The following is a 22,475-nucleotide window of genomic DNA, read 5'->3' on the forward strand; positions in this document are numbered from 1 at the left end:
TATGGCTGTTGCAGTAGCCCTAAAATGTCCATTAGCAAACTGTTGGGTCTTAGTCATAACAAAAGCTATCAGCTATAGTTTAGTTTTGTTTATTTACTTCCTTAAAGTCTCATATCAGTGATTCAGGAATTGCTACCACATGGCCTTGACTTACAGTTTTATATATCTATTTGATTAGGTGCCACAAGTCTTTTAACTATTTTCTAGACAACAGTTAGATATTAGCTAATGGAATAGCAGCTTCCATTTTTATCTGAAAGGCAGATGAAGAGAATGGAGCAAAAAGAGTTTTAAATTTTAAATAAGCACTGTAACTAGAGAAAAGTAAAAAGATATCCCTTTTCTTCCTTCAGGTACTGTAGAATTTTTGCACTAACTTTTTTGTAGTTGTAAACTGTTAACAAACATTTATATCTCAGGTACATCTATGCATATACAGCTCAGTTTTCTGGAAAGTTTATGAACAGATGGTTTGGACTACGCTAATAAAACATACTAAGGAAGTTCTATAATATCAATTACAATCTTTCTTTTTCCTTTTTATACGTGCAACATATGGGAACTCAAGAAATGCAGAGAGAAATATTGCTACGCACAATACCTTAACTTGGAGTTTGCCTTCCTGTATTCGCCCTTTCCATGAAGCTGTAAATTTAAGGCTGTCCACAGAACAGCTCATTACTCTGCAGGGGAAACACATATATATTTAATGTTAGGGACATTTAACAACAAAAAACTGAAATACAAACCTGAAAATAATGTATTTACAATATGTACCATATCACATTAAGTCTTACTGTGCAGGAAAATATAACATTTTGAACTTCTTTTAAAGTTTAAAAAAATGTCAGGATTTAAACAAGTAACTCCTAACTATTCTACTTCAGTGCAAACAAAAAATAATAGATTACTAATGAGAGAAACTGACATAATTTGTTAGGTCTGTGTCCTGAAAATGAAGTAAAGGTATTCATAAAGAGGACTAATGGCATGTTAGCATCCTATTGGTAGAATACTTTTTCCTCACCTTGCAGTCTCCTGGCGTAAGGCATTGAGAAAGGTTTCTGGATGAAACAGGTCTGAGAGGTCAAGGGTGTCTGACAATAGTTTCTGTTTTTCTGCTTTTTCTACCCAGTTCTAAAATAGAACAATGGGAGAACAATGAATCATGACATTATTGCTTGATTATCGACGTTTTCAGTTGTTGTGGACTTGTCAACTGTTGTGATTAATGACAAATGTTTGCTTAAACATACTATAATCTCCAAGATGATATTAATTTCAATTATTTCAAACTGGTAAACAAAAAATTGACCCCATTTAAAAGTATGAGGTAAACCAAGAGTTTATTTTTGTGTAATGGAACACAAGCAAATAGACTATGCAAGATTCTTTCCCAAATCCAGAAAACTTGGAGGAGGGGAGGGTACTCAAAAAAACCCAGCCCGCTACATAGAAATGAATATCGTTTATTCAGAATGAATACTACATCCTACTATATTCTAGGTTCTACTACATTCTTGACTTTCTTGGGCAGAAACTTGCAGGAGTTGGCTGGGTTTGAGTTAAGAGCATGTGATACCTGCACACTCTTGCGAAAATGTTAAGCATTAAGTGTCTGTATGAAGCAATTGTAACAAAAATCAATGTATATAGAAAAACCACGTCATTTCAGTTTGATGCTTTTCATTTGAAGTTTGGTCTTCAATTTGTAAAACATTCACTTAGCACTAGCTATCATTTTCTCATATTTCATACTGTCACTCTCCTTTTTTTGAACAGTGTTATCCTCAAAAACACTAATAACCTCAGACTAAAGAAATTACCTTCTGAAGAGCTATTTAGGTACATGACTGGTACACTCAAAATCCTATGTTTTGCAGCTTTGAGTCTTACAACGCACATCATTCAATACAATTTCATTACGCAGTATAGTTGCAGCCTTGACTATGTTACTGTAGTCCAAATATTAAATTACTGTATACTCCACTCTGTAAGTGCAAGCTTTTGCACAGAAAGATTAATACTTAATACTAAGCCAAAGAAAACTCAGAGACTAAGATTCCTCACGCTATCACTGAAAGAAGACGACAAATCATACTCCTTTCTAAATATCATCTACTGTAAGATTATAAGTCTACCCTCAATACTAAATAAAAAACTTGGAAGCTGCACTTTCACTGCAGAAAGTACCTATCATATATCTTGTTGGAAAAGGATTTTATTGTATTCTTTGAATTGCTAATAGATTCCATAAAATTGTCTCAGTAGTGAGAAAATCATTCAAAGTACATGGAAATATCACTCAACAAATTTTAGACTTTTTCTTTGTCAGTATGTCAAACACAGCTGCATAATGTTTCTACCACACTCAAACATTTAATTGGTGACCTTTAAATCTGTCACATCACAAATTATGAGCCCTCAACCCAAATGATTAAGATTCAGCTAGATTTTTGCTTTCCATTTTCATTAGCTAAATGTAAAGAGTTAATTGCTCTTGTCTGCATGATTCTTTCAAAGCCTTTAGATAGCAATAATCCCTTGTATCATACAATAGTTACTATGTACTCAGGTTAGGACAGATTTTGTAGATTGTTTAGTATAATACAAGCAATCACAACCATTTCAATTTGCATCTAATACGATCAATTTATTTTTGTCATCAAATAAGCTTTTAATTTAACTGTTAAAGAGTAATACTGTCAGGAACATAGTTGCTTATGTTCCATCCATTTAAAAGATTGATATGGCTGGTATTAATTTCTGAATTCACATAATTCAGTAATACTAGGAAACTCAAGAGCAAGTTTGCACTTGCTACCTACTGGTCTACTGAAGACACAATTCTTTCACATCTTTTTAATAAATAATTTAGATTTAAATGCAATAAAAATGCTAATAAAATGTATTTTACCACAGCTGTAGAAATAGCTTTCTTATCTTTATTATCCTTTTCCTCTTATATGACCACGGGGCAGAAAATCAGCGAAGTGACATGGTCTGGTCTCAGCTCACAACAGTACTCTTCTATTATATGTTTCAGTTGTCACAAGTACATCCACCGACATAACACTTAGAATAGATCAGTGAAGGGCAAGAGCCTTAAGCTGAGCTATGGAAAGACTGAAGTGATGTTTCTTGAGAGGGAGAAATCCTTTAATAAATCAGATATAATATTTTCATTTCCCTCTCCTACCCTATTCCAGTAAAGATATGCATTGACTTCACTTGTCAAATTGATGTAAAGTTGTTTGATTTCTTATTGATCTTGGATGACCATGCAGCATTTTAGTCTAAAGTACCTTCCTCCTTCGCCAGCTCAGTAGAAAATGTTGCCATTCCTGCCAGGCTGGCCAAAATAATCCAAGCATTTGCCACTTGCCAGCTGGACCACAGTAATTCAATGATTTTAAGGCTGAATGAGAAGACAACATCAACTCCAGGACAGTGTACAACTTAGCTACTTCCTTCTGTGTGGCTCAGATCAATACCTATGCTCTCCCTGCTGCCTCCTCTCCTTTGTTCCTGCAGTAAGGTCTTTTTCAGTTCTGTTGCATTTAAGGATTTGTTTTTCATCTTCAAAACAGTTAATAGTCAAGATCTAAATTATTAAAATCAGTTTTCAGCCTATGCTATAACCGTGATTTACTGTGTTAGATATAGTAGCTTATAATAACCAGGAAAAAGCATATGAAAGCTGAAATCAAAGCATTATTGATTGATAGCATTTGCCTATGAAACAAAATTAAATGAATCCTGACTCTAACTGTCTTGGAAATAACGTGTAACTTATTTTTAAAAATGCCTTTCCATTATACCAATAATGTGGTTTACAAGTCCAAAGATCTTGCCTCCAAAACCATTTATATCACAAAACAAAAAAAAGTAATCTATACTGCACTCTTCTTTGTAACTGTTAAATTACTAATATTTTAATTTTTCCAGAATCCTTCTCACAATGTTTAGTTACTATGAAGCTAGAATTTTAGGTTTAAACAGTTCATGATACATTAATTTAGCACATGATGATTATAAATATAGTATCAAAACTTATCAGCAATACCAAAGGAGCTTTGCAAAGCAATTCCTAGTAGAATACGTTAAAACTTTAACTAACGTGAGCTTCTTCTTGGTATAATAAAAGGATTTTCTTTTTTCCAAAATAAGAGCTCAGGGCAGTAAGTATGGTCTCAGGTGGTTCAGGCTGTACTTTTTCACGTATCTTAACATCCAGGAAACTTCCAGGTATGTTTTCCTTTTTCAGGAAGAAGTTTTCTTTATCTACTATAATCCCAAAGCAAACTGAGCACCTTATATTGAACAGTGGAAAGAAAAAAAGAGGCTGCTGGATTTTCACATTATCATTTATACAGCTTTAGGTTCAGAGAAGTCCTCTACAATGAATCAAGTGCTTTCCTTCACCTGTTTTAATTCATTCCAAATGTATTTGCTTCTATAGTATTTTCCCCTTAGTGTGGTCCCAGAAGAAATTTTTTATTGAAAATTATATAAATCACTATAGAGGTGATTTCATTTTTATGCCTATACAGAAAACTGTATTCAGTATTATATGAATATGCAGAGCTAGAAATCACATATAGTAAAATTCTGTTTTTCCACTAGTTTTCAATGGATTCAATGTTACTAGAAAAAAAAAAAAAAGAAGGACATTAGGTAAGTCCAAGAGCAAACAATGGTGAGTAATGCTGCTAAGGGAGTAAGTATTCAGTTAACTAGAGTTTAGATTAAGCAAAGGTCAATTAAGCAGTTATACTAGAGTCTTGTTTTCCTTCACGATGCAGCAGCTGCTCCATATGTATGTGCTTAAGCTATGTCATTTCGTGGTAATTGCAAGCTAGAGTACTTGTGTTATAATGCAAGGAAATGAAACAGAGGTATTTTTTTATGGCACTAAGCGGAGGGTGCAACATGTAGTTACCCAGCAGCAACCGCCATATGATGACTGCTGTCCTGTGGTAATTTGTTTGTATGTGAAATCCTTGAGATATTGTAGTTCAATGAACATGAGAGTACCACTGTATTTCAGGTATACGATAAGGTGTGCATACTATCTTTTAAATGGCAAATCATACAGGAATTAAATTTGGAGATATAAACTTATTTTTCTTTAAAATAGTGCTCTAATTTCATTTTGTCATTTTAGAGCATTTAGACCAAAACTGCTCAGTGCTTTAAACAAAATACTATTTCTTCACTTCAGCTTGACATGCCTCAGAAACTCCATGTTTGCTCAGTAAGTCTGAATACTAACATAATAGCACAGTGTTTGAGCATATAAATTCTGAGTCCATTAGGATCAACATGTAGCTAACAATGTACCAGAAGCAGATGTGCTGTAAGGCATAATCAAGGGAAGCATTAGCATTAGCATGAGTAAAAATGTGATCTCATTTCAATTACTGTATTCACTTATTTTTATCAAAAGAGGAACTTAATTTTCCATGAGTTGTTCTTTCCTACATTCAGTAAGGATAGCAAAATGATGACTCTGCGTAAGAACTGTAAGTATTAGAGAAGCTATTCACTTTAAATATCATACTAACAGGTTATAGACTAGCACATCCTAAATTTCAACTTTAAAATATTTCCTATACTACCACTGAACAAAGAAAGCAGTTAGACAATACTCCTTTGCTTTAGGTGTTTCACTCCTTTGTTTATCCTCAACTAAATATACCAGACTGTAAATAGACTGTATTTGCAGTTCCGTAGAGCACACATGGGTAAAGATGGGTTACAGCTGGAGCTATTCTGTGGTAGAACCAGGAATTACAAGATGTACAGAGCAACAGTAAAAACTATTTAAAGAAATTTTAATGTCCTTCCGTCCTGGCAGAGATTATGATCATACTTCCCACTTTCACTGATAAGAGGCTGCAGAAAAAGAACAAGGAAGACAGTGGCACATAACACTCATTCATGGATAACAGACAAGACTGCCTACCTAAACCCGAGAAGGAGTCCTGACTTTGTCAGTCATAATTCCTTTGGAGGAGTCTGGAGCAGGGTGGTACTGAACTATATGGAGGTGTAATGGTGCCAGGGGGATAAAACAGCCATGTAGAATAGTCAATATAATCGGCACTACTAACGCTGGGATGCACAGCGGTAAATTGCTATATAGTACCACCTTGAATGCTGTGTTAAGATAAGGGGAGCCAGCAGAGAACTGCTTCCTTTGCTGCTAATGGTTCATTTTCCCTGGTCAACAGTCCATGAGATCTGGAGTTTCCATTTAGCATCTCCCTCCCAGTCCTTGCTCCTCTTCTGAAAAATGACACCTTGGGTTGCAGTCATCACTCTCTCATACTTTTTCTTACCAGTTACTGTGACAGTTACTACAGTTATTTATTTTCTGTTAATACCCTCTCTTGAGGCTAGTAAAATATAGAGAAAATCTCTCAACTATGCCTGTGTAAAAAACTTTTCTCTACTATTATGCTTCTTCCCAGCCACGACTAACCTAACTCTCAGATATGCACGCAGTGTTTACCAGATGCAATAAAGCAGTCTAATAAGAAATTGTTTATTTATATGGGAGATATATCCTAAAACACCCCACAATGGAAAAAAGGAAAATTTCTTTTACAAAGAAAAAGAAATCACAGAACAGAAACAGAGGATGATGCAACCCCACTCTAAACAAAGGAACTAAAAAACTGCATGGCCATGTCTTGTGCCACAGCATCCTGTGACATACCATGTAAGCTGATGTTAAAGCTCCTGGACTCCACAGAGCAGAACCTTGCACCATGAGATTTCTGCTCATAATATCAAGTGGTTCATTCAGCTGAGTAAAACTTAGTGTAGACACGACAATTAATTAAGATTTTTTTTTTAAAGTTGGTATAATAAACTGGTATGGATCAATATTTCTTCTACACAGTAAAGTCAAAGTCTTTAGCGTAAAGATACCCCAGTTACATCTTATAAGCTATTTGCAGCTCACAAAGCCTTTTGTTTAAATTAGGAAAGGATTATCTTTTATTGTGGCTAACCCCAACAGAATATGCTGTTCATCCAGCCTGCAGGCTGAACAGAAGATCTCTTTTAGCTGTCATGTTACACTTGAGGGCAAAACTCCCTGGCATACTTTTACTTACTACTAGGTATCTCTCCAGGTGGGACAATGCTAGGAACCTGGGAAACTGAAAAAAAGACAGGTTTGGAACAGTCTGAGTGTTGTATGCTTTTTTAACCATGTTACACCCATTAAATGAATGAAATTTTGGGAAATCTTACCACAGAACAAAATAGACTGGTGAAATGTCACCCTATATATGTGATTTAAGAACACTCACAATGTCCTAGTCATAGCCAGCGCAGCTCCAGTAAAGATTAAATGCCAAAGAATCAATTGAAAATAGAGGTATCATTGATTTACCTTCACTGCTTCTTTCTAGTATCATCAAATTACTGTTTGTATAACATCAGCAGCTCTTTAGCCCTCACTACTGTACCTTCCTAACATACATAATACCAATCCTGGACTGGATGAAGATGGCCACAAAAAGAAAATGTAACTCATCTCCCCTACCCATGTATCTTATCCAGATATTATATGAAAATTTTCAAAAGCAACAATGTGCAGTACTAAGAACCCCCTAAAAGAATGCTGAAGAGAACGGGCATAGCATCACTTCATTTCAAATCTGTTCTCAGGAAGCAACCTGGAGAAACAGACATTACAGAGTAATTTAGGGAAAAAATATTTCAGTTTTTTTTTTTTTTTTTAAAGAGAATGCATTTTTGTTTTTTATTTAAAATATATTTTTGTTTTCTTTTTAAATCCAATATTATTAGTTTTAAAATGATTTCTGCTATATATATAATTCATTCCAAAAAAATATTTGGTAGCAATGATGTCTGCGTGATTCTGATACCTACTGCATGAAGTTTTAAAGTGATTTTGGTACCTACTGCATAAAATTTTGAAGTGTCTTATCATAGAATAACTAGAGTTGGAAGACCTGTGGAGATATTCTGGTCCAACTCCTCATCCTCAAAGGAGGGCCAACTTAGATTAGTCTGCTCAGGGGCGTGTTCAGTGATATTTTAAATGCTTCAGCACTGGAGATTCCACAGCCTTCTCCAGCTCACCTATTCCAGTGTCCAACCACCCTCATCATGACTTATTTCTTCTCAATGTTTAAGCAGCATTTCTGTTGTGGCAACTTCTGTCTGTTTCCTCTTGACTGAGCTTATTAAGTGCCAATATATATGCTTAACTAGTACATGAAACATTTGAATTTTTCAGGGTATATAACTAGAGAGCACAGCTAGGTATGCCTTGTTAAATATTTAATGCTTAAGACCAGAAGTACAACTTCCAAGTGGTACAAATAGAGTGCATATGTATTAGAGCTGATCTGACACTCTCAAACAAAAATTATAAATTAAGAATTCAAGTGACTGATTCACTAGAGAAAAATCCTTTCTGAACCACTAATTGGATGATCGTTTCAAAAACGGGCACTACAGCCAACCAAGCAGCAACTGTGCAAAAAACAGACAGTCTCTTGTTCAAAATCAGTTGGTGCTGCAGTTAAAAATGAGTTTTTAAATGAAATATGCAAAAAACCCATCAAGGTACGATGGACAGGTTCTAAATCATAAAATCATAGAAGAATTTAGGCTAGAAGGGGTCTCTGAAATTCACCCAGTCCAATCCCTGCTCAAAGCAGGCCTAACTTCAATGTCAGACAAGATTGCTCAGGGCTCTGACTAGTGTAGGTCTCAATATCTCCCAGGATGGAGATTCCACAATCTCTCTGGGCAACCTGCTCCAATGTCTGACTACTCTCGTAGTGAAGAATTTTTTTCTTCTATTTAATTAGAACTTCCTGTGCTGCAATTTGTGCTTGTTGCCTCTTGTCCTGTCTTCGTGCACCTAAGAAAAGGTCTGGTCCATCTTCTCTACAACACAATCACTAGGAGCTGAAAAGAGCAATATAATCCCCTTTATATGGGGCTGAACAATACCATCTCTTTCAGCCTGTCCTTACACTCCATTTGTTTAGCTACTAATGACTAATGTTAGTGACATTCCACTGGACTTGCTCCTGTTTGTCAATGGCTTTTTTTTTTTTTTTTAAACTTAAGAGCCCCAAACTGGACAAAGCACCAAACGAACTCAGAAGTACAGAACAAGAAGAAATAATAATTCCCCTTGACCTTTAATAAGGTCCTTCAGAATTTTGTATTTCTATGATATCATGGATGGCATATATTTTAAAGAAATTTAGTTACCAAGCAACATGTCATTTATTCTACTAACATCTGACTGTATTTTTTACTTGACAAATTCTTCTGTTGATATATTCAGACCATCAATTTTGACTTCCACAATCTGATGAAAATGAAATACATTAATATAAATGACTGAATAAATCTTTTTTTTCTAGTAACTTGATAAGCTACACATCTAAATAATGAACTTTAGCTTTAAATTACTTGTTACATTTTACTTGCTATGCAAATAAGTTCAGTTGATTAATTTATTATATGGGATCATGGAATAGTAGAAATGACATGGAAAATGGCAATAATATAAAACATATAAGAGGAAGGCTATAGAAGACTGTATATCAGTACAAACCTGATGGAAATTTGAAACTCAAGCCCAGATGAAGAGAATAGATTCCACAGTGTATTCTAACAGATCATAATAACTCTCCAAGTTCACAGTTGACTATATGGAAATAACAATATAAAAATATCACTGCCTGCAAACAGGTTCTTTGGCATTTTCCTCAATGTTATTACACATGTTCTAACTAATTCACCATTTACATTATTCAGTTAAATAGACTGAGAAATCTGCTATAGGCTATTTAACCCTTCTATCTTTATGCATATCATTCACATGCCTAAAATCAGGATCTAAGCTTCCTATCACTTTTAAGAACTCTTTTTCTTTGACGTAAATCATTTTTCCCAATTATATAGCTTGCTGAACATTCAGGGAAAAAGGCCACACCAAGAACTGTACTAAAACAAACAAAAAAAAAGAACCTAGTCTATTGAATAACACTGCCTCCTTGTTTAATGAAGTTTTTATATATTGTCATGATAACAGAGTGGCTAAGAGCACCTGCAACCTGCATTAGTTGCTTCATTTGAATTTGAATCCCCTAGAGTTGAAGTACTGCACATACAATAAATAGTGATTTAGGCGAGACTCACTCTCATGAAATTCAACTTTTTCTTCACAAACTAAATTCTGAATGAGAGCTTCTTTATATCTGTATCGGAACACAATATGAAACTATGCTATTTTTCAAACTCCGCTGTATGGAATCCGTTTCAGAAAGGGAAAGATAGGCCAATATGCAGCCTTCTCCCAAAGAAAAGCCAACTAAACTGCTAATTAGTGGTGATGCTTCCTTGTGAAATGGCAATGTGTCTCTATTAAAAAGTGGTGGAGTTCTTCTTTTAAATATATCTGCAAATACCATCTGAGGATAGTTATGCCATATTATATTGACCAGTAAAAATCTCAAGCCAAGAGATGAAATACTTTGCAAACTTCTTCATCAAACCAATTCCCATCAAAATATCTACTATTCAAAACAGAATCATGAGCAAATCTATTTTTAGTTACAAAGTTGTCTTATGACTGTAAGAAAATTATTTCTATGTACGTATGAATATGAAATCAAAATTATAAATAAAACATTGAATTATTGCCAATAAATTGCTAATTAGCAGTAGAACTAATATTTGTGTCAATACAACGATAACGAGAAGAAGAAAAATTAGTACAACTGAGCTGTATTTGAAAAAAGAAAAAAAGATTGATGGAACATATCTGCCAATTGCTATACGAGCGTTTGTTGCAGCTTTCTCATTTACTAATGGCTGGAAATTAATATTATCAAAGGATTTGAAAGTATAACATAAGGGCAATCATTTTCCTGTGCAAATATTTAGAAAAGTCCTTTTGACTAATGCTACTGTAATTAACCTTCTTTCACTAGAGGGTTTGTCAGACAAGACTATCAGTTTTACTCTTTGCCTTATCCTTTGCAGAACAAATTTGTCCAAGATGAAGGAGGAAGATACAGTGAAAAATGTTATTCAAAACTCAGCAACCTACACTTTAAATTTAATAATTTAAATACATACAGTTTAGTAAGAATGGATTGTTATATCTTTTCAGATATCTTCCTGTACATTGAAAATGTATATAACAGCTTAAAGAGAAAACCAATGAATGTTGATTATTTTTATTAGATTAAATAAAATATACAAACTACAGCTTTAAACCACAGACATATATGATCTATGGTACAGTTTCTTGTAAGCTATGGAGTATAAAAACAGTAACTTGCATCCCCATAAGCAATATAGAACACTAAAACTTGTTCCTTTAAATTAACTAGGATGAAAAAAAGATTAGTTTCTTCAAAAATACAGTAATTTCTCAGAATGTGCGTACAATGATGGGCTTTTTTTCTGTTTTATGCTAATAAAAATCTTTTTAACAGTGATTATCTTCTGCAATCAATTTCCTACAATCACAAAATTGAATGACTATTTAATGGTATGATAAAGGATGACTCTCAGTCAAAACTCTGCTTTCAAGGTGGTATTTTATAATTAAAAGAAACTAGCCATTTTCACAAAATAGGTTTAGAATTTTGACAGTTTAATGAAGAGGAGCTGAATTCTGTTGGAACAGATTACATTTCAAAGCACACTTACGGCTGAAGTTTACAGAAAAAAGCCTGTGGATGCCTCAGTTAACAGGGCATCCAAACGTCATTGGGATTAAACCTCAATAATTCACAAAGAAGCCAAAAGGATCTAAGTAATAGAAAGGAGAGATTTCACTACTTCTGAAAGATAAGGTCTTGAATTGAAGAAAGGAAGAAAACGTAACTTGAGGAAAACTTAAGGAATCTTTTCATCATGGCACCCACGCATCAACACAGCTTCCTGTAAGTTACAGGAGTATTTGAATTCTCTGAGTATGGGAAATGCTTCAGCTTCCACTTTAGCTTCCTTATAAGCTAGACTTTTTTTCAGCCAGGAAATTCCTACGACCATACAAAAGCCACATACTCTCATCTTACACTCTGTGGCACCATGGTTCTCAGACCTTCTGCTCAGACAGCATATCTGTAAATCACTGCTACCATGTACAGGCCACTACTTAAATTTATATAGTGTAACAGAAACAGTGATTAAAGAGGGCCAGAATATAACAGCAGGATCTATCAGTGCTTCAAATATAGATCATAGCCTACTCCACGAAAGAGAAAGAAAACATCTAAATTTTCATTCTGATACTTACAAATTTCCTATTCTTACAAAGCAGCTACAATTTAGAAAAAAATTCTTGAAAGTTGTATCATGGCTGATAAATTCTGAACAAAGTGAAATCATGCTGCAACATGATGAGAGCTGTGGGAGCCAGTTAAGATCATACACAGCATACTCAGTTTCTTAGCAGAGAACGTTAGGCTGCAGTTGTACTTTTGATATTTGTGAGAGCTGAAGAGAGGAAGCCAAGAAAAGGGACAGAAAAAAGAAAATTCTTCAGAATAAAGTGGATACTTCATAGCATTCTGAATTGTCATTTAAAATAAAGGAATGAGTGGTTTTAAAATACAACTTTTTAAGAATCTATGTGCTTTAATATTAGAATGTTAAATCTGAAGTACTCTGTATTATACAGATATCTGTATAACAGCTATTCACATATAGAGGTAGTGATGAGAGGAACACGGGCAAGGTGGCAAATGTGGCCAACCTAACCCACCTTAATCAACTATTCTCAAAACCATAAAACATGAAGCTATTGTCCCTGCTGTGAAATCCACTAGGGCAATTCATGAGAAGAAACTCTCTGAAATGCTATGCAAACTAAGGGGGACTATTATGCAAAGGGGTATAGGACTTACCATGGAGTGCCTGGGGGAGTGGACTTAGGGACTAAATGAGTGAATTTGGGATTGCATAAAATTTATTACGGGATGTTTAGGGGAAGGGTCAAAAGCAGGAAAAAGAGGAGTTAAGGTAGACTGGGGAAGAACAAGCATGGGAAGATAAAGAGAAGAGCTATAAAAGAAGCAGGTCATGTGTAAGGAGCAACCGCTAGTCAGCACACCTGTTTTGCCAGCCTTGCACCTGATGCCCAAAGTCTGCCCTATCTTCCTAGTAAGCTCTAGTTTTAGTTATTTTTTTTTGTAAGTGCGCTCTCTATTTAGGGAGCGGGGGAAACCAAGAGTAAAATCAACCCATACTAGGCAGTGGATAGGATGGGAGATCTGGAAGCTGCAGGCTGCAGAGACTGAGGGATTGGAAGCCAGACAATGGAGAAACCCAAGCATTTTAATAACATTTATAGGGAATCTACTTTTTTTCCTTCTGTTTCTCTGATTTTATCTGTATGTCATTCACTGTTGCATCAAGCCTGATTTATAGTTTGGTCCTCAGAGTTCTTGAGCTCAGTGAAAACTGAGGGGAACTAGTTGGCTTCTTCGGCTTACTAAATGCAGACTTGCCCGTTATTAAGGCATGAAAATTGAACCGCTTTGCCTAGATGCCTTGGGTCTGAAGGAAGAATCTGGGGTTCCCTACTTCCAGAAAGTTCTCTGGTAGCTTCAGCATGCAGTTTCCAAGAGTTCAAACCTCATACGTCACGTATTCAATCTACCTCTTCAGGCAGTTCATAGATGAAACAGAGGTACAGACTTTACAGGAGTTCAAAAATTCAGCCTTTCTACCTCAAAAAGAATAAGAGTAGTAAAATAGCAAAAATCTTATACTAAGGAGTCAAATGGGCACTGAAATTAAATATTACCAGCCTAGATTTCATTCAGCCTCGATGGGAGTGGACAAGAAGGAACAAAGTCACAGAGAGATACATACAAGTCTCTGATAAAACATGAAAGATAACTTTATATTATACCATACTATTAATACTATATAGACACAAACATTTTCAATAAATACTTTCATAAAATCAGTATTCATAAAGCGTTACCTCAATTATAACACTGGAAGTAGTATTTAGGATTCAGAGATCAAAGAGAGTGATTTTCAGTAGTTGTTGTAAGCCTTCCAGCAGCTGTCTGACCACACAACCATTCCAATGGACGTACTGTTTTTACAGATGACTTAAAAGAAGCATAGCCCAAAAAAATAGTTTCTTTTTATCATTTTCTGCACTGGCAGCAAACATCTGGACAATGCAGCCCTTTACTGACAACCTAAGTATATAGTTACTGCAGCCTTACTAGATGCAAACTTTTAGTACAACTTTGACATTGTAATATTTCCAGTGGTGAAGGTAAAAGTCAATAGCTGACAGTGAAAGAAACAAGGGAGCGGTATGAGTAATTCCATGTAAAAAACATTATGATGATGGAGGTGGTCATATAAAACTAAACCAATCCGAAATAGGACCTTTATTGAACAATAAATCTGAAGATAGTTCCCAGAGTGATGAAAAAATCTATGTGCCTTTATTAAGTCCCTTAAAAACTAAAGCTACAAGTAACTACTGAAGAATTACATTTATAAAATTAATAATGAAAAGTCACAAAAAAGGAAAGTTAATTAAAAATAATTAAGGCAAATCAAACTCTTGGTGTAACATGCACAAACATGAATTGGAGTCACATTTAAGGAAAATATGATTAAACTGAGATGCATAATTAGAAATAATCAACATTAGCTGGTAAAATTAATACAAGAACAAAAAGAAATTGCATTTCAGATGTGATTTTACTAGCTTCTTGAGGAGTAAAACAGTGATAATTTATTATTAAGAAATGTTTCATATACAATAGTATTATATATTTAATATCACAAACTCATTTAAAAAGATAATAGCCAATATTCTGTCACCTGTCACTAATTTCTATTGTCACTGACGAAAAAATCAACAGAATTTACTGCTTATGGATGCAATTAAAGATGTACTGTAAAGCTCTGCCTTAATAAATCTCTCTCCTACAATAAATTAATTTTTAAAATTGTAACTGATTTTATCATAACTTTACATAGTAAGTAATCTATATGCACAAGACTGTCAGTAGTTTGAAAAATGACAGAGAAAGATTACTGTTATAATAATATAATGCAGTACATTTATCAATAGTTGACTGGCAGAATATATGGAAATAAAAACTTTTTGAATATGCTCAGTTTTAAATAATCTATTACTGTTGCCTAACACAAATTTCATCCTGTTACACTCTGCTATACATTATCTCCACTTCGCATAGAAGGCACACTCCATATAGAAGCTGCACTCTAATCTTAATTTTCTATTTAAAGAAAATTCTCATAAGTGCAGAGAATGGTATGCAGTTTGCACACAACCGAATAAAAGTAGAAGTCAGAAACAGAGAAGGAACACTTGAACATAACAGTTATCATCACCACTCATAGTTAGATGATCAAGTTACATCTGTACCTGTAGTATCACTTCTTGCTACATATTTTTACACTTTATTATTGAGCTTTTTCTACAGGAAAAAAATAAAGAAAAAATAAGCATTAGTCCAAATAAATGGCTTTCATAACAAGAATCTATTGAATGAATCTTATGAATACACTGGAAACATCTATTAGATTATAGATTATTTCTTTAGCACATCTACAGAAAAACATAGTGGAAAAGTAATGTCAAGAAAATACGTTCCTCTCAAATCTTCCTTTTGAACATAACAGTCATCACTAATCTTCACTGAAATCTTCTTCATATCCCACTGGGCAAGACTGCATTAATCAAGTTCAGAAATAACTGCTCTCTATTTCTGTCCCTCCTAAAAAAAACTATTGTCACATCATCTCTGAAAGGTTTTCCCAGTTTCTTCTCTATGTATCCAACATACTGAAATCTGTTCCCTCAGATAGTAATTAATTGAGATAAACGACTTTCTTATTTGTCTGCCTGTTAGTTTATATACACCTCTTCTGTTGATCATAGCATGGATTTACCTTAACTAAAAATTATCTTCTTCATTCTCAGACTGTAGACTGACAGATTTTGCCAGACGCTGGACACACCGTTTTATCCCCTTGTAAAAGTGCAGAATGCAAATATTTCCCTTATTTGCTTCAAAGACTAGTTTTCCGTTAACATCTACACTACCTCCAGCAGAATGACTTCTCTTTTTTCCTTCTTCTTTTACCATTTATTTTTGGTCTATACATAAGTGTCTTAATTTACGGGTATGTATCTCTTTGTACTTAGCTCTCTGCACTTAAGGAATTCGTTACCTCTGTCTAAAAAATGAATGTGTAAGTATTCCAGGATTTTGAAATGTAACATGGATAATGAACCATTCTCACAAAGGTACACACACAGTCTTCTGTCCTGGAAAAGATAATACTCTTGATGGCAGGAGTAAATTCCAAATCAAGATAATTCTTTTGATATCTAAAATACTATGCAAGGAAGATGACAGCCAGTTTAAGGAGAGAAGTACATGCACTGCTCCAAATATAACTGTCCTTTGAGTTATTAATATGTGCAAATATATATACAATGGCCCGTAATAAATTACGTTCTCCTTTTAATAGAGGATTCATTTTAGAAAGCTGACATTAAGTAATTTAGCAAGGAATCAAAATGGATGCCTGAGGTCTTGGATCTAAGAAGACATTTAGAAACAGATTACATAGAAAGACAATAGATTATACTTAGAGTAAAAGATGAATGGATATACAGATATATAGTTTAAAAAATAAATGTATTTTTAGTCCTCTGGAATGCCTAATCTGGCAACAATAGATCTCAAAGTTACACCTGAACGTTGGCTAAGCAAAATTTGAATAAAGTTTACAACGAGTTATTATATTATCTCACATAATATACGTAGGCTCTAAAAAGTGGTCTTTAAAGGAAATGAAAAAGTCATTGACGAGAACAGTACTGTTTGTGTGGAATAACTAGAAAATACAATCGGACATACACTAGTAAAGCTACATTGAGTTTAATACCATGTTTTCATCCTTTTTGACAGAACTGCTACCATAATTCAGAGTCTGATAAGCTATTAGGACAGTTAGCGCTGGAGTGGGACGAGGATTGTTAATCAGCTTGGGAATCTGTGATGGAATTCTGTTTGTGTCCAGCAACATGCCAGCCCTCTTTTCTCAAGGACTAAACACACAAAAAATTTGATCTACTTTCCTTGCTTGCAACCATGATGCTTTTCAGTCAGGATCCAGATGCAAAAGGCCTCTCTCTGTGCCTTTCTTAAGGCGTCTTATCTGCCCTTGTTCACAAGATCCTATAACATCCACCCTAAATACTTAAGTATGCTCTCTCCAATATCCTCCTTTAAACTCCCTCCACTCTTCCCCAATCCATGTTTAGGAAAAGTCGTTCCTCCTATGATATCTGGACTACTGAACATGGTATTGTCTTTATTTTAGGTGGAAACATATGCTTAACCATACTGTATAGCTATGTTAAATTAATGGTGGTGTCAATCACAATAAATTTAGCCAATAACATTACGTTCATAGGTATACATATACATGTTATCTTAGCCACCTACAAATTGGTATCTTAGGATTAATACTCATATGATGATCTAATATACGTCTACAAATCATGCTATACTACTTATCATTACAATGAATACTAGTTTGCAAAAATTGCTTCCTCTTATTCTTCATGACTTTGAGAAAACTGGATAACATACAATTCTCAAAAAGTTAAGGTAAGTTCATGCCAAGATTTCTAGTGCTGCAATTCAACTCCTTCTCATAGATCCATTACCTGATACATGTATTACTTACAGGTAATTTGACTTGTGAGTTAAAATTCTTATAACTTGCAATTAAAATTCTTGGTTTAAAAATGCCTATTACTTTCTTAAAATATGATTACTAATACCCAAAACAGGTAGTGAATAAACTTGGGAAGAATTTGAAAATGGACAAAGACAAAGAACAGGTACTGACAATGAAGCTTTATTTAACCTTTGAATGTGGTAGGTTACCAAAGCAAAAATAAGTCCTCTCATATCCAATGAATATTTATGGCAGGATATGAAAGCAGATAAAATGTGAACTAAAAAAGTCTTAGTCTGGTAGAATGTAAAGCTAAAACTCTCCATTTCTGACATGAAGTAAAATATTACTGTTTAAAGTTTGAAAAAAGCAAGGGAAAAGCTGTAGCAGACTCGCAAAATTAAAGAGACTTCTAAAGGATAATGGACTGAGAAGCAAGAACACAAATCTCTGAATCATTAGAATCAATGAACATCTGAGTCTGGTCATCAAGTATGATCCTGCATATGCCAAAACCTGCAAACAGCAGATAAAAGAATGTATCTGTCTCCCAGATATACTGTATCTTTCAACCTGACTGAATCACAGAGTGGGCTTAATTGTATCTCAATCAAAATGAAATAAAAGCACAATCTCTCATCAGTTGTTTCTGCTGAGAAAAAACAGTTACAATTGCTGATAGAGTTGGTTCACACAGTTGTAGACACTGGATGATAACGGACTTTCTCAGGCTATAGTATCAAGATATTCTTGTTTTGGGACATATGCTCTGAAGAGAAATTTATGCAGAAGATTATTGGGAGTAATGAAGTAAACAATCAGCCTCTGAAATACACCCATCCAGGGAAAATGCATCTGACTAATAGCAATTCATCCCCTGTACACCAGTGTCTGTTGAGCCTGAGAGCTGTGGCGCTTTAATGCTTCACTAAGTAAAACAAACAACTTTCATTACCCAAAGTGGACAAGCATGTAACAAAGCTCTATTCTGGGCAATATCTGATGAACTGTATTGAAATTACTACTGTCAGAGAATTCAAGACATCCAATATATACACGCTGGCAGTGTTCAGAGGATCACAGAACCATTCCAGGTGAGAGGGTACCTCAGGAGATCTATAGTACAACCTCCCAGTTAAAGCAGGGTCAACGCTGAATTCACACAAAGTTGCTCAGGGCGTTATCCCATTTCGTCTTTAAAAGATTCAAGGATGGAGATACTACAGTTTCTCTAGGCAATCTATTCCAATGCTCATTCTTTTTCCTTATAGGGAAAAACTGTTTTCCCTATCTCCACTCAGAACTGTTTCAATGTATAGCCATTGCCTCTAACTCCCCCACCATGCACCTCAACGAAGAGCCTGGATTCATCTCCTTTGTAACTTCCTCTCAGGAAGCAGAAGGCTGCTATTAGGTCCCACATAGTCTTCTGTTCTCCAGGCTTTCCTGAACTGAACTAAAATTGTATTTTTAATTCCTCTTTCCTTGTTACCATACTACTTAGGGGATGATGCAATTCATTGAGTGTACGATATATAAACATGTATAAAAATAAAATGAGTAAAAATCTACAAAAGTTCTTGGGTTATAATTCGTTATGTAGAGTTATCCTCTAGTATTCTGTTACTGTGGTAGTGGTGAAGCCTGAACTGGTCAGGAATAGAATGCATTGATGCTGCCTGACTTTTAGATTTTTTGTTAGCTTTGTGAATAATATAGAAGATGCAGCTCAGAGGCTAAAATGGCTGTAAGCCAGTTTTGCCCTCTCTTAATCCTAGTACACGCCAGTAGTGTAAATTCAATAGCACTTGTGGCTTGTTAAATTATATCAATCATTACAGCCTTTACAGGCCCTTCATTGCCATGTAGCGCCCCAAATTCCACTGTACTTTCATGTAAAGGTCTGGAAAAGGATTTTGAAGAAAAAAACATTATTGTCCTCATAGTTCCATATGTGTCCATACTGAGAATCTGCCCACTAACTCAACAGCTAGTACTTTTTGTGAGGAAAGAAAAAAAAAGCACTGTAAATGTACTACTGTTTTACAGAAAAAGATTTACAGCATAACCAGGAACACTTACTTGATACAGAACTCTAAGATAATAACTCATATCAATAGCTTGAGGAAATTTTTCTTTTACTATTCTTATTTTCCAAACTGTAAAAGGGCTTTCATATATTAATTAAAAAAAAGAAAAAAGAAAAAAACAGAAAGAGTTGCTAGGCATACAAAGATTTTCAGCATTTTTGATAGCTGTTTTTAGTTAAATATTCCCCCGTTAAATAATGCTCAAAATCCAGTCACTGAGAAAGCTTTAAAAATAAATTTCCTTTTAAGCAGCTTACCGAATCACTTTCAGTAACAAATCCACATGAGAAAAGAAATACTTACATCGCATTATACATTATTAAAAATATTGTAAACAATTTGTTCCTGCTATTTCTTGACTGCTAGTCACAGATTCCATGGGATATTCACACAGCAGCACTCATTAATGGCAGTATATGTTTTGCAAGAAAGTTGTGCCTCCTTGATGAGCCCTATAGCCCAGTCCCCTTGATGGGTCAAACAATTTTTACACACACACACGTGTTTATATATGCACATATACACACATATCTACATATCTATATATAAATATTTATGTATTTATATAAATAAAAGGAATCAGCAGTTAATGCTTATTGTATTGATATAACGGATAAAAGTAAATATACATGCAAATAGACTCTGTACTGATAAAAGAAATACTTTCAAAAGTGCCAAAATCATACTAAAGGATTGCCTCAGCATACACTCTTTCAATTACAGCTTTCAGTCTAGGACTCTTAATTGGTCCTGCCTGTTGTTCATAATTTATACCACAGAATTGAACATAATTCTCTATACTGCAGAGAAGTCATTACAATATCACTGATACAGGTACAGTAAACTATAGTTATAATATCCATGTGTTCAAGGGTAGCTGAATAAAAGCAAAACTGAGTAAAAAAATTAACCATAGGAAAAATTAAAGTGAAGTTTATACAAATATGCTCTGTGACTAATGACAAAAATTTGATGGAAATTTGAAAAATTACACTTAAACATGAAAAATAAGATAGGGAAAAAGTACAGCTAACAATAAGGTCTCTGTTCCTTTTCTTCTCATACATATATACATAGAGAAACATATATACAAATATATATGTATTCAAAGCTCTGTATCTCTGCACAAACTTCTATTATCTTACCTGTACATTTAACTCTATGCACTCCCCTTTTGTATAACATGTAATAGTCTAGTCATCTGTTAACTGAACACTTGAGCAATATTTAATGCTTACATGAAACATAACGGTTAAGTGACCCATGTTAGCATTTTAATTTAAGAACATCTTCAGAGTCATGTGCCATTTCAAAAACATGCCAGGTTATATGATACACTCTGAAAAAGAAAACCTAGAGGTCATGCTGCAACTAGAAATAAATCGACAGTTTAAAGTGATTTTTTCTTCAGTTCACTTTTCGCTTGGGCTTTCTTTCAAAGCAAACAGTACAGAAATTAAAGATGAAATTAAAAATAAGATTTTGAAGTCACATTTGGGAGAAACAGATTACATTTGTCCAAAGAAAACAGTAGTACTCTTCTCAAAATCATTGCATTTAAAAGTTGAATTAAAAAAAACCCTACTACCTACACAGTAGTGTCACTGCATAGGACCAAAATGACAGAATTTTTTCCCCAACTTACCCATATATTTTACTCAAGCATCACCTTTCAAAAGAATCTTGGAAAGAACTTGAAAAAAATTTGAATTTTTATATAGATACACTAACTGAAGCATAAATGAGAACTGTTTTTCATCAATTTGGTCAAAACAAATTCCAAATAAAACTAAAATTTTGTCAAAAACTATCAAATATCCCACTACAATCTATTCTTCCCATACAAGAATATTCTATGTTACTATTGAGGCTACCCCAGATTAAGAATGTGACAGAATTCTTAAGGTAAATCTAGGTAAATAAATCTAATTATCTTTTTTTCCCTCAAAGTTTGTCAGAAAGATCAATGACTAAAATCTAGCATGTACAGCTATTGCAGTAAAGTAAATATGAAAATTACTGCATATTAAGTTACTGACTTCAAATTGTTCAGTCTGCAGTCTTTACCTTATTCATTCACCCACAGAATTTTAGTAGCCTTTTTGCGTAACTTCTAAAACTCTTTGGGACTTTGGTCTACTATAGTGTAATTGCACACAACATACTGTGTCACTGAACATTAAAGTACGGAGGAAAAATGACTGTTTAAAATTACCTGTATAGCAAGTGCTCGAGCCACAAGACCTCTAAGATACTGTAAAGGATCTTCTGGACCTTCCCATTTGCTTTGCCACGTGAGGGGACACTGAAACAAAAATGTATTTACTGGAAGTATCCATTTCAAAGTCATCATCACTACATTTTAATCTGTCAATTTGAATGAAATTAAAAAATCTATATATCAAATATATCTACAAAGAAAAAAGACAATACAAGTAATGTAACAATCAAAGCATTAAACCTCTAGTGGAATTCCTTACTCTGCTGCACATTCTTTATGTAGCCTAGAAAGATACAACGCTGATGAAGAACTTATAAGAACCTCTGCTATTCAATGAAGACACATAATGTAGGTCCCACAAACACTTCGGACAGGCC

At 34.3% G+C, this 22,475-nt stretch overlaps 1 protein-coding gene across 5 annotated transcripts in view; it reads right to left on the reverse strand.

The window, feature by feature from the left end:
* The window catches only part of DYNC2H1 (dynein cytoplasmic 2 heavy chain 1), a 191,192-nt gene that overhangs the window by 13,659 nt on the left and 155,058 nt on the right, over nucleotides 1-22,475 (reverse strand). For all 5 annotated transcript variants that reach the window (XM_068930371.1, XM_068930372.1, XM_068930370.1 and 2 more), the window contains 3 exons: nucleotides 22,093-22,182; nucleotides 1,028-1,137; nucleotides 602-683 (listed from right to left, as the gene is read on the reverse strand). In XM_068930371.1, coding sequence (XP_068786472.1) covers nucleotides 602-683; nucleotides 1,028-1,137; nucleotides 22,093-22,182 — 282 coding nt within the window. The remainder of the gene's footprint in view (nucleotides 1-601; nucleotides 684-1,027; nucleotides 1,138-22,092; nucleotides 22,183-22,475) is intronic.

The sequence above is a fragment of the Struthio camelus genome, chromosome 1, assembly GCF_040807025.1.
Source record: "Struthio camelus isolate bStrCam1 chromosome 1, bStrCam1.hap1, whole genome shotgun sequence".
In the NCBI taxonomy this organism is placed as follows: Eukaryota; Metazoa; Chordata; class Aves; order Struthioniformes; family Struthionidae; genus Struthio; species Struthio camelus.